At 44.7% G+C, this 16,871-nt stretch overlaps 1 protein-coding gene across 5 annotated transcripts in view; it reads right to left on the reverse strand.

Moving 5' to 3' along the window:
• CRTC1 (CREB regulated transcription coactivator 1) overlaps positions 1-16,871 on the reverse strand; it is a 51,631-nt gene that overhangs the window by 30,362 nt on the left and 4,398 nt on the right. For all 5 annotated transcript variants that reach the window (XM_063403442.1, XM_063403443.1, XM_063403446.1 and 2 more), the window contains exon 2: positions 1,285-1,401. In XM_063403442.1, the coding sequence (XP_063259512.1) occupies positions 1,285-1,401 (117 nt within the window). The remainder of the gene's footprint in view (positions 1-1,284; positions 1,402-16,871) is intronic.

Consider the following 16,871-nt stretch of genomic DNA (forward strand, 5'->3'; position numbering starts at 1 on the left):
TTGTGCTTCCAGCTTCAAACTGGAAAAACCTGGATTTTCCCCACTGCTACAAACACGTGGGGTTGTTTTGTTGCTTGTCACCGTTTGTTATCTGGAACAACATCGATTTGGTTTGGTTGGGTTTTTTTTTTTTAGTGTGTGTGAATGAAAAATATAGAAAACCCCGGGGTTTAAGGATGGTTTGTGTCTCTTCCTCCAGGCATTCATAAATTTTTGAGTATTCTCTTTTCAGCAGTCAGGATTAAAACAGTGCAGGTAAAAACCAGCAGTGATGGCCATCAAGCAGAGAAATAGTGAAATATTATTGTTAAAAAGGAATTCTTAACCTCTTTAACAAAAGAGAAAAGCTTGAGCAGAGCAGACGTTGTGGAGTAACAGAGGACTTCACTACAAACCTCTGCTCTGTATTCCCCAAAGAATTAAAGATTAAAATAGACTTTTGCCTCTCCTCTTGATTCAAGCTTTTAACCTGCCCAAATTCAGCTGTCTGCACCTATTTCGAGAAGCAGTTAGACGAGGTCAGCAAGAGTTTCTCCATCTTTATTAAGCAGCCTTCATCAGAAAACCACAAACTGCAAAATTTCCTTCCCACCACATCCTCGTGAGCTCAACTGTGACTGTGACTGCTCAAAAAAAGGAAAACCAAGGCAGAAATGTTCATTATTTTGAGCACTCTAAATCAACTAAATGTGGAAATCAGGAATCCACAAAGTATCCACCAATTAATCATGTCCTTGGACAACATCCTCTGCCCAAAGATGCTTCAAAACAGCAAAATATTCACCTGGAACTCTGATTTTCTGTTCAAGGTGCATCATCCCTGGAGGCACAAAACCCAGGCAGGACATTCCTACATTTCCCCTCTAGCCAGCCCAAAGAAAAGTGATTATTCTGATACCACCTTGTGTCCCACTGCTCCTCTCCTCTCCCAAAATTCCTCCCACACAACATCAACCCCTCCACCCCCAGCTCCCAACATCACCTTTATTTCCTTTCATTTTGCCTTGAATTTACAGCACCTTCCCAGATTTCATCAGGAACTGCATCTCTCTGAGTATTCCTGACCCCAAATTCTCACACCAGGGACAGGAGAGCTAAAATCTCTGAAAATTGAGCTAAAAACCTCAACCAATATTAAAAAAATCCTCACATATCCCAAACCCCCTGAGGAATTTTTAAACCAGGGTGCTGACTCCTGGACCAGCAGCTGCCTGGGAGGACACAGAATTCATCACCAAGCACAGAACTGATCACCAAATCCAAGGAAAAACCCTCTGAACTCACCTGGAAGGGGAGATCCATGGCACTGTTCCCAATCTGATTCACATTTGGCAATGACCCCCCGTAGTACTGGCCACGGCTCTGCCCCAGTTGCAAATATTGGGTTTTCTGCAGCTGTAGCTGAAAGAAAAGGAGGAGGAAAATACAAATTTATCTGTTTTAACCAGCACAACTTGACACTGTGATCACTGAGAATGGAAATCGTTAAAAGGCATCAATCCAGCTGTTACAAAGAAGGGTTGACCCTCTCCACAAGTTTCTTGCAGCAGGAAAAGCCCTGGAGAAAGGGCAGGGAGAGATTTCCAAGGAAAAGGCAGAGCCAGGTTTTCAAACAAAGGACAGAGAGGTTTTCACAGAAAACCCCTTCAGCCACAGAATAATCAAAGCACCACCAAGGACTCCCTGTGGGACAGGGACACGTGGAAGGGAAGGGGATGGTGGGCAAAGCTCCACTGGATTCCAGGCACTGCTCTCCAGGAAAACATTCCAGGTGTTTGCCCATAGCTGGAGACACTTCTGGTGTTTATGTGGGATGCTGAGGGGGGCTCAGGGGAGCTCAGGGATGTTCAGAGATGCTCAGGGATGTTCAGGGGAGCTCAGAGGAGTTCAGGGGTGCTCAGAAGTGTTCAGGGGAGTTCAGGTTAGCTCGGGGATGTTCAGGGGTGCTCAGGGGAGCTCAGGGATGTTCAGGGGTGCTCAGGGGAGCTCAGGGATGTTCAGGGGTGCTCAGGGAGTTCAGGGATATTCAGGTGAGCTCAGGGGAGCTCAGGGGTGCTCAGGTGAGCTCAGGGACGTTCAGGGGTGCTCAGGTGAGCTCAGGGATGTTCAGGGGTGCTCAGGGGTGCTCAGGTGAGCTCAGGGATGTTCAGGTGAGCTCAGGTGAGCTCAGGGGTGCTCAGGGGTGCTCAGGGGAGCTCAGGTGAGCTCAGGGGATCTCAGAGTGCCCACCCCACACTGCCAGCACCCAGGCAGGACGCAGAGAGAAGGCCCAGCCTGTTTATTCCATGCCAGCACTTTGGGGAGTATCCACGGGGGAGCAGCACAGAATTCCAGAGTGATTTGGGCTGGAAGTGACCTTAAGGATGATCTCATCCCACCCCTGCCACGGCAGGGACACCTCCAGCACCCCAGGGTGCTCCAGCCTGGCCTTGGACACTGCAGGGATGCAGGGACAGCCACAGCTGCTCTGGGAATTCCAGCCCAGGGAGGATTTTTATATTTAAAACAGTCCCTGATACAAGCTCACCCCGAGGCCAGCTCATGCATTTTCCTGACATTCAAACAGTTCCTAGAAAACTCAAATCCCTTCTATTCACAGAATCTCCCCCAGAAGCCACCAATTTCCAGCTGCACAGGCAGTTAAAATCTCTGTGCTCGAGCTGAGGGACCAAACGAATCCCAGACTTAGGAGAGGACTCGTGGAGATGAAACCTCTCCACGGGACACAGAATCCCAGATCACTGAGGTGGGAAAACAGCTCCGAGGCCTCAGCTCTTAGCACAAGACACCACCCACAAAGAGGCTGAGGGGTTTTTTTCCTTAAAAAAAGGCAGATAATCCCCTCAGCCCGAAGATTTATAAAATATTCCCAGTTTTCCCTATCAAATGGCTCGGAAAGATCCCATGCAAGGAGCAGGAAAGGCCCCTTTGCTTTTCTTGTGCAATATTTTGCCACTCAATTCCTAAAGCAAGATGTGAAATTAGAGAAACCCTTTGCTGGTATCACTTAATGAGTCACAGCCCCTCCAACTCAGAGCACAAAAAGCACAATATCAGAACTAGCTGTGCTTTTTCCCTGGCCTCTGCATATGTTTTTGTTGTTAAGCAAAATAAAAAAAAATAATAAAAAAGCGCCTTGTTTGGGATTTGGGCCAAACACTGAAGTAACTATTTCAACAGGTGTTGGTTTCCTTTCAAGAACCTCCAAAAGGCACCCAGGGAGGAGGGGGTGGCTCGGTGTTTTTTTTACGGATTTGGGGTTTTTCTCAGGATATTCCCACCTCAAAGCAGCTCGGGACAGGGAGGTCAGCAGCATTTGTCTTTGTGCTGGAAATGAGGCGACCCCAAGAGCCGGGGAGCCGCATCATTAATTTTAGCGAGGATAAACAGCGCTGGAGATTTGTGCCAAAAGCAAAGGAGGGATTGCTGCTCGCTGCTCTCATCCATCAGCACACGGGGCTGCCTGCTCTGCTCTGCTGCTGCCTTTCAGGAGGGAGCAGCCCCCAGGCTCGGCCTTTATTGCAGCCCATCAACAGCTGCCACTCGCAATCTGTGCGGATCAAGCGTGAGCAGGGCGCGTCCGTGTCCCCAGCGCCTCCCAGCTGGGACCAAAGTTGGTTTGAAACTCGGGGCCTCGCTGTCATTCCAGCAGGAAATCGGCAGTGAAATCAGCTCAGCTTTTCCTGCTCAGCTGCAAGTTTCTCTGAGATACCTCGGTGGGAAGCAGCACCAAAATGCAGAATAAAAGTTTGGCACGGGACCTGAAATGTTATTTAATTCTACCCCACATCTTCCACTATGGTGGTAGAAAAGTTTGGGACAGGACCTGAAATGTTATTTAATTTCACCCCACATCTTCCACTATGGTGGTGAAAAAGTTTGGGGCAGGACCTGAAATATTTTTTAATTCCACCCCACATCTTCCACTATGGTGGTAGAAAAGTTTGGGGCAGGACCTGAAATATTTTTTAATTCCACCCCACATTTTCCATTATGGTGGTAGAAAAGTTTGGGACAGGACCTGAAATATTTTTTAATTCCACCCCACATCTTCCACTATGGTGGTAGAAAAGTTTGGGACAGGACCTGAAATATTTTTTAATTCCACCCCACATCTTCCACTATGGTGGTAGAAAAGTTTGGGACAGGACCTGAAATATTTTTTAATTCTACCCCACATCTTCCGTTATGATGGTGGAAAAGTTTGGGACAGGACCTGAAATATTTTTTAATTCTACCCCACATCTTCCGTTATGATGGTGGAAAAGTTTGGGGCAGGACCTGAAATATTTTTTAATTCCACCCCACATCTTCCATTATCGCAGGTTGGTCCAGCCTGGCCTTGGACACTTCCAGGGATGGGAAATCCACAATTTCTCTGGGCAGTCTGTGCCAGGGCCTCCCCACCCTTTAGCTAAACAGATTTTGTCCCTAAAATGAAATTTCATTTTCCTCTCCGTCCACCCTGCGAGGTGGAGCAGGTACATGGCACAGCTGGGGTGAGGTTTGGAGAGGGCTTCGATTTTAAAAGAAAACAACAAAAAGGAAAAGCCTTTTCTTAATGGAAAAATTCCCATTACTCTGGAAATGTTAACAAGTCTCGGGGCAGCCCCAGGGTTATCTCCTGGGGTTGGATTCAATTAGTACAATTTGGATTCTGGATGAATTTCGACAGGGAAGGGTGATAAGGAATCACTGAGTGCTCACCAGATTTATTAATTTCATGAACCACGTATTTTCCATTGCTCTGTAATGTGGCCAAGAGCAGCTCCCTGACAGCTGAAAATATTGTTAAATATCCCAGCTCCTTCCCAAGGAAGCTTTTGGGAAGGTAACAGCTTTTGCTTGTTAAACCACTTTATTTCTGCTTGGTTTTCCTGTTCTGAAGAAATGTTCCCCAAACGCCAGATCCAAATGGAATCTGTATTTTTCCTTCCACCAGCCTTGCTCTTACTCCACTTAACTTCAAATCTTAATTTTTTTTTCTTTAAAATCCAATTTAATCACAAAAAAATGTATAATTTATATGAAACATGTTCATTTTTCCATTTGGGTTACCATTTGCTGGACACACAACTGTGTTTGTAGGGAGAGATTCAAGTTCCACAATTAAAAAAATAATAAATAAAGACAGAAACAAAACCCTACAATACAAATCCAGTTTTCTTACAGATTTCTAATATGCAGATGGGAATTAAATGAAGCATTTATTAGGAATTCAATACTTTAGGTTACTGAAATTCTTGCCTAAAAAATTCTGAATAAATTACAAATTTGTGAGCTGAACTTTTGGGAAGTTTGGCAATTTTGGCACTGTAAACCAACCTAAATCCACTGTAAAGGTTTTTCTTAAAATGTCTTTTTTAACAGATGAAATCTGGACTGCCAGAACGATAATAAAAGGGTGGAGTGTCCGTTTGATAAAACCCCAGATATCTGATGCCTACAGGAAGCAGAGATTTGGTGATAACACCTTTTTCACTGCCTTGCAGTTTCCACACCATTTCTTATCATTTCATTTTTTACCCTTTTAAAAAAAACCCCTTCCTCTTTAGCACCTCCAGCCTAATAAGCGACAAAACCAGCGCAGATTAAAATTAGAAAAGTATTATTAAGGTTTAATTGGGAGTTCAGTTCTGCTGGCAGGGTTTGGTGGGAGTTGGAGAGGGAAATCCCCTTGTGCTGGGCAGGGCTGAAATTCTGGGAATTCTCACCCGGAGCACCCAGCCCTGCCTGGGTGAGGATGGATTTGGGATGGGAGGAATTCCCAGAGGGAAAAGAGGCTCCCAAATCCATCCTCACTCCCTGACTTCTCTCTGCAGCTGGAATTCAGCTGGAATTCCTGCTGCCATCCCGCGGGATTGGAGCCTTCAAAGGGAGAGCCCTCCCCTCTCCCAACCCTCTGTTGATAAGAAAAGCAAATAAAAGCTTAAAAAGAAAGAGACCTTAACAGGGGTTTAATGATTCGGGTTTAGATTTAGTGACAGCGCTGCCACGAGCTACAAATCACCTCATTAACCCTTGAATTAATTCAAAAGTTCTTTAAGGTGCCAAGAACTCTGCAAGCACCCAGACTTGGGCTCCTCAAGGGAATCCTTCCCTGTTAATAGTCCAAAAGTCACATTAAAATTTGGATTTTAAAAACTCAACACTTGCTACTCAAATAATTACTAAAATTCAAATAATTACTCGTTTATGAACTCACCCTCCCTGAAAACTGCCTGGGATTTCTTAAATTCAGTGAGGAAGGAATCACAAATGAGTAAGAGAAAATCCTGGTAAACCAAGGAAAAGGGAATTCCTGTGTTCATGATTTTGTTAATTCAGCTGCTGGTGCCTGTCCACATCCCCAACCAGAAAATTAAAATCAATAACGAGCAGGCACAAAGTTCTGAGCACAGAACAAGTTTCAGGGGCAGAGGATTTGGAATTTTGGGAATTCCAGCAAAGGAATTTTGGAGAAGTTGTTCTGGGACTCCTCACAGTCCTTCCCTCAAGGTTTAATTATCCCTTTAATTATCCCGTCAGCAACTCAAAGTCTGAGTGGTGCTCCAAGCCTGGAGCAATCCAGGGAAAAGCGGGGATAAATGAAAATATTCCAGATATTCCAGAGGCTCCCAGTCAGCCACCACCACCTCTGGATCCCACTGGGGGAGTGAGGATAAATGAATTAAAATATTCTGCTGCTCCCAGAGAGGAGATGAATGAAGGCTGGGAAGACTTTTGGACTTTTTCATCTCTGTAATGCTTTTGGAGCTTGGGTGAATAGTGATTGTTTTTATATTTTTATCATGTTTTGGATAACTCATTGTAAATAATTACAAACACTTCCATTATTTACATGTTACTGATATAAATTCACCCATGCTGTTATCAAAGAGTTCAATATGTGGCTGAAGAGATGGATTTGCAAATTTAGCTTTTAATTTTCATTTCCCATGTAATTAAAAATTAATAATATGAAATCTAACAACAGCAACATTTTCACCTCAGCAGGCACCTGTAGTATGTAAATAATGGAGTTTATCTTCAGTGCCCTGATAAGTGAGGGAAATAAATTTCATGGTGCAAAGCCACGTGTTTGAAATTGTCTTTTGGAGCAGCTCAGAGAAAGAAAAAGGTGTGATAACAGCAAACCACGGCTCAAATTCTGTGATAAATTCTGTGATAAAACACCCCGGTCCTCTAGGAAAGGGCTTGAGATAAAAAATATCAGAAATTGCAGCGAGGTGAGCAGGCAGGTGAGAGATCAGAAAGGAGCTCTGGATCCCGAGCACTGTGAATACCCCGAGAGCGACGGATTCTCTGGGAATAATCAACATGAACACCCCAAGAGTGATTCCCTGGGAATAATGAACATGAACACCCTGAGAGTGATTCCCTGGGAATAACCAACATGAACACCCCGAGAGTGACGGATTCCCTGGGAATAATCAACATGAACACCCCGAGAGTGATTCCCTGGGAATAATCAACATGAACACCCCGAGAGTGACGGATTCCCTGGGAATAATGAACATGAACACCCCGAGAGTGATTCTCTGGGAATAATGAACATGAACACCCTGAGAGCAACGGATTCCCTGGGAATAATGAACATGAACACCCCGAGAGTGATTCCCTGGGAATAACCAACATGAACACCCCAAGAGTGATTCTCTGGGAATAATCAACATGAACACCCCGAGAGTGATTCCCTGGGAATAACCAACATGAACACCCCAAGAGTGATTCTCTGGGAATAATGAACATGAACACTCTGAGAGTGATTCCCTGGGAATAATCAACATGAACACCCCAAGAGCGACGGATTCTCTGGGAATAATGAACATGAACACCCAAGAACGACACTTTCTCTGGGAATAACCAACATGAACACCCCAAGAGTGATTCCCTGGGAATAATGAACATGAACACCCCAGGAGTGATTCTCTGGGAATAACCAACATGAACACCCCAAGAACGACACTTTCTCTGGGAATAATGAACATGAACACCCCGAGAGCGACGGATTCTCTGGGAATAATGAACATGAACACCCCGAGAGTGATTCTCTGGGAATAATCAACATGAACACCCCGAGAGTGATTCTCTGGGAATAACCAACATGAACACCCCGAGAGCAATGGATTCTCTGGGAATAATCAACATGAACACTCTGAGAGTGATTCCCTGGGAATAACCAACATGAACACCCCGAGAGTGATTCTCTGGGAATAATCAACATGAACACCCCAAGAGCGACGGATTCTCTGGGAATAATCAACATGAACACCCCGAGAGTGATTCCCTGGGAATAATGAACATGAACACCCCGAGAGTGATTCTCTAGGAATAATCAACATGAACACCCTGAGAGTGATTCTCTGCGAATAACCAACATGAACACCCAAGAACGACGGATTCTCTGGGAATAATCAACAGGAACACCCCGAGAGTGATTCTCTGGGAATAACCAACATGAACACCCAAGAACGACACTTTCTCAGGGAATAATGAACATGAACACCCCGAGAGTGATTCCCTGGGAATAACCAACATGAACACCCAAGAACGACACTTTCTCAGGGAATAATGAACATGAACACCCCGAGAGTGATTCCCTGGGAATAACCAACATGAACACCCCGAGAGCGATGGATTCTCTGGGAATAATCAACATGAACACCCAAGAACGACACTTTCTCAGGGAACAATGAACATGAACACCCAAGAACGATTCTCTAGGAAAAATCAACATTTCCTGGGGCAGGAGGAGGGCAGGGGCAGCTCCTGCCCCAGCCCCGTTTGGCAGGGTGAGGAGCAGAGGGGGCTGTGCCCGTCCCTGCCGGGCTGGCACGCTCAGGAAGAGGCAGATTTCTAAATTCACCGGTTTCCTGCCGTGCTCCAAAGGCGCAGCTGTTCCTCCCAGGAAGGAGGGGAAAGGAAATGAAGGCTGGAGTTGAGAGGAAAGGGATAATCCACAGCGAGAGCAGCTGCTCTGCCTGCCTCGCTTGGGACTTCAGAGAGTCCAGCAGCAGCTCGGAACAAAATGTTTTGCAACGGTTTGGGGGGGTTTTTTTGAATTTTCAGGGTGTTTTTAGCGTCATAAAAGTGAAGATTTGAAGGCTGGCTCTGGGCAGAGGAGGGAGGATGAGCCCAGCACAAGTTTCCCTTGCTGCCAATCCTTGCTGGATCTGGGTGTCCTGGAGCAATGGATTTTGCAGGGAATGGGACAAAACAAAGCCAAAACAGGAAGCCAAATGTCTACTAGAAACGAAGTGCAAATTACCCCGAAGAAGTGCAGACACAGGGGATGAACTGGACGTGACCCTGGGCTCGTGGAACTGCTACATCATTGTTTACTCCTCCAGCACCGCCACTGTCACTGCAGCCACTTTTAAGGATTTGTTCCATTATTCCATCCGTGTGTCAGGACACAAACACGCCTCTCGGGCCAAGCAAACGCAGCCAGGAAGAACAAAAATGCAGGGAAAGGCCAAAAAAAAAGCGTTTTTGGCTTTTTTTTTTTTTTTTGAAGGGAAGGAAGCTGTTGTAATATCTTGGAATTTAGCAGCCACAAAAGAGCAGCAGTTTTGTTTCTGTCACTGAGACGCTTCCCAAGCAACTCCTTCCTCAGAGCTGAGCTCAGAACACAAGGCTTGATTTTCAGGGATTTTAATTTTCACCCCCAATGCACAAAAAAACCCCAAATTTTCTCAAAAACTTCAAAAAAATAACAACGAAACGGGAGGTGATGCCTCCAAGGACCAGGAGCAAGGGGTTGTGCTGCTGTCTGGGATTGCACAGAGCAAAGGGGAAGCAAAATCCTCCTCTTCACCTCCTGGAATGAAACAGGAGCCCCATGAAAAAACAAACAGGGATTGAGAAAAAGGTGTTTTCATCACGAGTGTAATGAAAACTGCCAGGCACAGGGAAGGGCACAGCGAGGCAGCTGCCTTGAGGCTTTCTAAATCTGATTATTTTTAAGGTTATTTGATAGCATTGCTTCAATCCTGCACTTCCAGTGGCTTCCCAGGAAAATCCTGAGGTCTGTAACACCTGCAGGAGGCCCCTGCAGTGCTGAAAAACCTCTCCAAAATTCAGGCAGAACTGCAAATTCTGTGCTCTGGCAGAGGGGAAGGAGGGGATGCAGTGAGTTCTTATCTCCAGTTGGTGATAAGCTGAGGAAGGCATTCCCACCCTGTGGATTTGGGACTGAAAACTCTCATTTTTGCAGGCTGCATGTCCAGGGAGCAGAGGATTGGGCAGCAAGGATCATTTCTTCTCTGTTATCATCAAACTTCGGGCACTTGGGCGACTTGTGGGGAACAGCAGAGAAAGCAGCCCCAAAAAACAACCCCAGACACAGCTGAGGTGCAACACAGCACTCACCAGAAAACAACCTAAAATAAATTTCTCACAAACAAATCTCAGTTAAAATGGATCCATCAGGATCCAACTAAAATGAATTTATCACAGAAAAGACTGAGTTAAAAGGGATCCACCAGGATCAAACTAAAATGAATTCATCACAGAAAAGACTGAGTTAAAAGGGACCCATCAAGATCAACCTAAAATAAATTTACCACAGAAGAGTCTGAGTTAAAATGGATCCATCAGGATCAAACTAAAATGAATTTATCACAGAATACACTGAGTTAAAAGGGATCCATCAGGATGAACTAAAATGAATTTATCACAGAAAAGACTAAGTTAAAAGGGATCCATCAGGATGAACTAAAATGAATTTATCACAGAAAAGACTGAGTTAAAAGGGACCCATCAAGATCAACCTAAAATAAATTTACCACAGAAGAGTCTGAGTTAAAATGGATCCAACAGGATCAAACTAAAATGAATTCATCACAGAAAAGACTGAGTTAAAAGGGATCCATCAGGATGGACTAAAATGAATTTATCACAGAATACACTGAGTTAGAAGGGATCCATCAGGATCAACCTAAAATGAATTTATCACAGAATACACTGAGTTAAATGGGATCCATCAGGATGGACTAAAATGAATTTATCACAGAATACACCGAGTTCAAAGGGATCCATCAGGATGAACTAAAATGAATTTATCACAGAATACACTGAGTTAAAAGGGATCCATCAGGATGAACTAAAATGAATTTATTACAGAAAAGACTGAGTTAAAAGGGATCCATCAGGATGAACTAAAATGAATTTATCACAGAAAAGACTGAGTTAAAAGGGATCCATCAAGATCAACCTAAAATAAATTTACCACAGAAGAGTCTGAGTTAAAATGGATCCAACAGGATCAAACTAAAATGAATTTATCACAGAAAAGACTGAGTTAAAAGGGATCCATCAGGATAAACTAAAATGAATTTATTACAGAAAAGACTGAGTTCAAAGGGATCCATCAGGATGAACTAAAATGAATTTATCACAGAAAAGACTGAGTTCAAAGGGATCCATCAGGATGAACTAAAATGAATTTATCACAGAATACACTGAGTTAGAAGGGATCCATCAGGATAAACTAAAATGAATTTACCACAGAAGAGACTGAGTTAGAAGGGATCCATCAGGATAAACTAAAATGAATTTATCACAGAATACACTGAGTTAAAAGGGATCCATCAGGATGAACTAAAATGAATTTATCACAGAATACAGAGTTCAAAGGGATCAAGCCCAGCTCCTGGCCATGCACAGGACACCCCAAGAATCCCAAGTCAGAACTGCAATCCCAATAATCCTTTGCTAAGAGCATTACAGTCCAGTCAAATAAATTTCATTCATAAGAGCAGAGATGTTATTGATCAGCTGAGCCCTGGCCAAGCCCCAGCGCTGCACTTTTAGCACTCCAGGAGAGCCAATTATTACTCATGAGTTCATGTTTTCTTCACCTTCCTGCTGAAGAGATTATTTAAGACCTCAAATCACTTAACTGGATTGTTTTGTCCTCTTATGAGTCATCTCCAAATTCCAAGGCCCCATTAGAGTCTCCTCCAGGAGCAGCTCCCCGGGTTGGGCTGTAAAAATCAGAGCTCAGAGCTCTCCCCCAGCTGCCTCTGCCCATTCCCAATAAATTTACAGCCCCCAAAATCTCAAATTTGTGTACAAAAATCCTTTTCCTTTGTCCACTCAAATCCTTTTCTTTTTCCTAAAAAAAAATCTTTTTTTCTTGTGAACCCGAAGAAAACAAACCAGAAAGAGGAGGGGAGAGAGGAGGCAACATTTAATTTGATGCTAATTAATTTAATTGAATGCTTACATTTAATGCTGTGATTATTTTTTATTATTTATTTCTGTTTTATTTCTTATCTCTGAACAGTGAAAACAGAGAAAAATTCCCTTTTTCTCCCCAAAATGAATGCACATGAATCACTGGGGGGGTCGAGGCCAAAGAATCATTAGAAACACACCTCGCAGAACTTGAATAAATAAACAAACCCATAATAATAAAGAATAAAACTTAACGCACAGGCCTGTGACTCGATGTTTAAAAACACATTGCTATTTCTGGTGAACAAAGGTTTACTGTTTAAAACTTCACAGTCACAACTGAGCAGCAAAAACAGGATACAGCAAACTGGAGCCTTAAAATAGTGCCTATTCTTCCGAGTTGTGCTCTATCGCCGGGCAGGGAGCCAAGCAAAGCTACAACAGGCACCCAACCTGATTTGAGAGCTTTGAAAAACAAAACCCAGCCCGTGGCAGCTCAGGCAGTGCCACCCTCCCTCCCTGGAGGAGAGGGGAGCGTGGATGCTGCTGATAATTCAATATAAAGCAGAGCACAGGGCTCCTGCTCTGAGCTCGTTCATTATTTGATGTCCACAAGGCGAAGGATTCTTCTGGTTGTGTTGAGGTGGAGCTTGACGCTCTCAAAATGTTGTTTTTGTGGGTGTTATTAGGTGAGAATGAATTGGGAGGTAGGGATGACTTTATCTCTGGTGTCTTTTACAGGCAAAGCAAAGCCAGAAAATAACCCCAAAAAGCAGAGACACAGCCCTACCCCCACTGATTACTATAAACCAAGCTAAAAGAATTTTCTCACAGAAAAGGCTGAGTTAAAAGGGACTTCCTTAAAGCAAATATTCCTTCTGAGCAGGGATGGGATGGAGCACGCCAGGAAACAATTGTCCAGCTTCAATAAAAAGTTCCTCAACCATCCCCATTCCTCCTATTGAAAAGCCTCAGAAAAGCTGAAATAAAAGCAGAGATGCCCTCATTAAGTAAGATAAAAATAGCTTTTATGTTCCATTTTTTATTTTTAGCTAAAGAATGAAAATTCAGTTATGTAACCCTACAATTTTTGTAAATTGGGAGCCAAGCAGGGCATGTTTGCACCCTTTGGGGTTCAGGGGCACCTCACCCCACCCTCAGGGTGGCCAAAAGCTACAGAAAATTGTTTGTGGCTTGAAAATGTGGCCTCAGCCAACCCTTCAGGTATCAAAAATATCCAAAATATCATCAGAGTCCAAATTCTTCGAATGCAAAAGGCTCATTCAGCACAATCATCTCTCTGAACCAGAGGCAAATCTAATTACAAGGAGAAGGTCAATCAGACATTTGAATCTGAGCTGGCTGCTGGAAACTTGAGCAATATTTAAGATATTAAATAAATATTAAATCAGATATTCTCTATCCCTCTTGCTGCCAGGAATACAATCCACACTGAGACTCAAGGAATCACAAAGTGAGAGGTCGGGGTCTGAAACAACCCCTGCCTTCCCTTCTCCCACGGAGGTTTTGTTATTCCTTTAATCCAGTTTACAGATGTTGAAATCCCACTCTGAGGCTCCAGAGCTGGCAAAATCTCCTGCACAGCTTCACAAGCTGCTCCTCCACCAGGTCTGAAGAGGCCCCATCCTGTCACCAACAACTGCTCCTCTGTCTGAGGTGGGAGCTATCACCATCTGCCTGGAAATTCATATATTTCGGGATATCAACTCCAATTCCCTCCCCTCCGAGACCTCGGCCGTCCAAGGAAAATAATATCCACATAAATAGTAATAGCTGGGTACCAAAAGTGAATTGAAAATTCATCTGTCAGAGCTGCAGCGTGCAGTTAACACAGCTTACTGCTCAGGAGTGATAAGTAACCGGAGTAAAACCACCAGCGAGCAGCTCAGCAGGGAGAGCACAGAGGAGATTTTCCCAATCATCAGGAAAAGTGAGAGACCGGGCAAAGGAAGGAAAAGACACTTGGAGGAAATCTGCCTGTGAGGCAGAGACTTTCAGCCAGGCCTGTGGAATTCTTGCTGCAGCACTTCAGCCTCCTCCACTTCATTATTTAAGAGCTGTTTTTGGTGGGTGTGTGGTGGTGTTGTTTGATTGCAAAGGATTGTTCTGGCACGAGGGGAAGAATTCTCAATTCCCGAGAAATAATTTGCAAAACAAGGCTGTTATCAACCTGGTGACAACTTTTATGATTTACACAGTCCCGAGGAGATCAGGCCAAAACAAAAAACATGAAATGATAAAGAGGGGCTGCTCAATGCTCCACTGCTGGAGATCCTCACGGCTCCTCGTGTCTGGATATCAACAGCACAAAATGCAAATCATTTCCAACAAATCAAAGCAATATTGAGAATATTAACTCCAGAGATGCTGCTGATAAAGGCTCACACCCAGCTGCCACCCTGAGCTCACAGAATTCCAGAGTGGTTTGGGTTGGGAGGACATTGGGGATCATCCAGTGCCACCTCTGCCATGGCAGGGACACGTCCAGCCCTGCCAGCCTGGCCTGGGACACTCCCAGGGATGGGGCACCAAAGCCTTTGGGGTCACATTTGTTTAATAAAATGTGAGGAGTCGAGACCAGAAGAAAAAAAAAGTGAAGCAGCAGCAAGGTCAGAGCCGGCCACTGTCACCAAATGAACCCTGCTCCCAAAAAATCCACCTGATTTTGAATTTGCTGCTTTTTACTCCCTCACTCCAACCCCTCAGGAACCCCTCAGCAACAGCTCCAAAAACACCGGGGTAGAATCCCAGGAATGGTTTCAGCCCAGAAAAGCTTCTTTTCTTCACTTTTTGTTTTTTCAAAAACAGCCTGACTTTTGCTGAAAAGTGCCTTGAAGTCTACTTGAGTTTCAGATCCTGCATTAGGCACAAAAATATCGATGCCAGAGTGCAACAGAGCATTAGGGAGTGATCGATGCTGTCGGGGACCAAACTGCCCTTCCACTGCTCAAGAAAATGTTCCTGTGCAATCACAGATGGATAATGGAGAACACAGATAAATATTCAGCCTGAAATATATTTTGGTTAAATCCCTATTGATCATTTTTGAGAGGATGGCTGGGATTTGCCAAATTAGTGTTTGATTACCACAGCAATGTGATAACACTCGATAATTTCACAGAATCACAGAATCCCGGACTGGTTTGGGTTGGGAGGACTTTAAATTCATCAAATTCCATCCTGTGCCACAGGCAGGGACACTTTCCACTATCCCAGGCTGCTCCAAGACCCTTTGGACTTTTCCAGGGATGGGAAATCCACAACTTATCCGAGTAACCCCCGCCAGGACCTCCCCACCCTCCCAGGGAGGAATTTCGTACAGAAAATTCACACAGTGCAGGAAATCTGGGTTAAAACTCCCCCCAAAAGGCCCAGACCCATGGGTTTGGTTTAATCTGGTCCGTCCCTGCTGGGCTGAACACGGTGCTGGCCACAGGAGGGAAAACTCTCCCTGAAATGTGCCCGGCGCTGCTGCCTCAGCAGAGTCAGGGCTTTGATATTCCTGAAGTGCAGGAAGCACTCCCAAACCCAAAATCAATGGCATTGATAAATTGATTATAAAATGGAGAACAAAGTGTTAGTGAGAAGAGCAGGATGGAGGATTTCAATAAACGTTGTTTCTGAGGTAGTAGGAAAATAAAAAAATGCAGTTTACTTGATAAAAAAATTTGATAAGAGCTAATCTGATGGAGAAAGCCAAGAACAGGTAAAAATGGTTCCCAAGCCCACATCCTCACACAACCACAATCACCCTCCGGGCTTTCCGGGCCCTGGGGTTGCCCCCTCCTTTTCCTTTGTGCTGGCAGGAACAGCTCTTTTTCTGTTCCATCTCACAGACCCTGAACACAGCTCGCCCTCGGGCCACGCTGCCACTAAAATCGTTTCTCAACACCAAATATTCCTGAAAACGACTCTGAGGCACAATTTGAGGCTGTGCTTTGTGGGGTGATGTTTTCCTCACGCACAGAGCCCCCCTCAGGGCCAGCACAGCACCAGCCCCTCCTGTCCCCAGGGTTTGGCACCTCTGTCACAGCTGCAACTCAGAGACAGCAGCACAAATTTCAATTTCTGACTAGAAGACCGAGAGAATCAAATTCCACACCTCCTCCTTTTCGGTGTAACCACGGGCTCAGCTCCCCTCAGCTTGTTTTGAGGGGAAAACCCCAAATCAACCCCGAGGGACTGGAAGAACTGACTGTACCTCACCTTGAGAGCAAATTCTCTTCCTAAGCGAGCACCTTCTATAAATGCAAATTACCACCCAGAGCTGATGCTAAATAAAACCCAAAGGCAGCAGCCGGAGCTGAGTCCCACATGTTCACCCTGAGAATTACAACCGAACACCCAAAATGCAGCAGTTGTACAATTCAGCCTCACGTGCTCACAGAGCCTTCCCGGCTTTGCCACATCATTAACACCCAGGGATTTGGCCACTGCACACAGCAAGACTTTGTCCAGCAGCAGCTGTGCTGTGTGGGAGTGATGGGACAATCACTAAAATAGTCATTGTCTTCTTTAAAAAAATAAATAAATGAAGAATTCAACCAGAGCCGCCTGGGTCTGGCAGAAGCAGCCTTGCCGTGCTCACTGCAGGTTCCCAGGATGGCAGAGCAGAGCTCCGTGTTTACCTTGGACAGCTCAGGCGGGCTGAGGGAAGGCGAGGGTTG

This window comes from Prinia subflava, chromosome 8 (genome assembly GCF_021018805.1).
Source record: "Prinia subflava isolate CZ2003 ecotype Zambia chromosome 8, Cam_Psub_1.2, whole genome shotgun sequence".
NCBI classification, from domain to species: domain Eukaryota; kingdom Metazoa; phylum Chordata; class Aves; order Passeriformes; family Cisticolidae; genus Prinia; species Prinia subflava.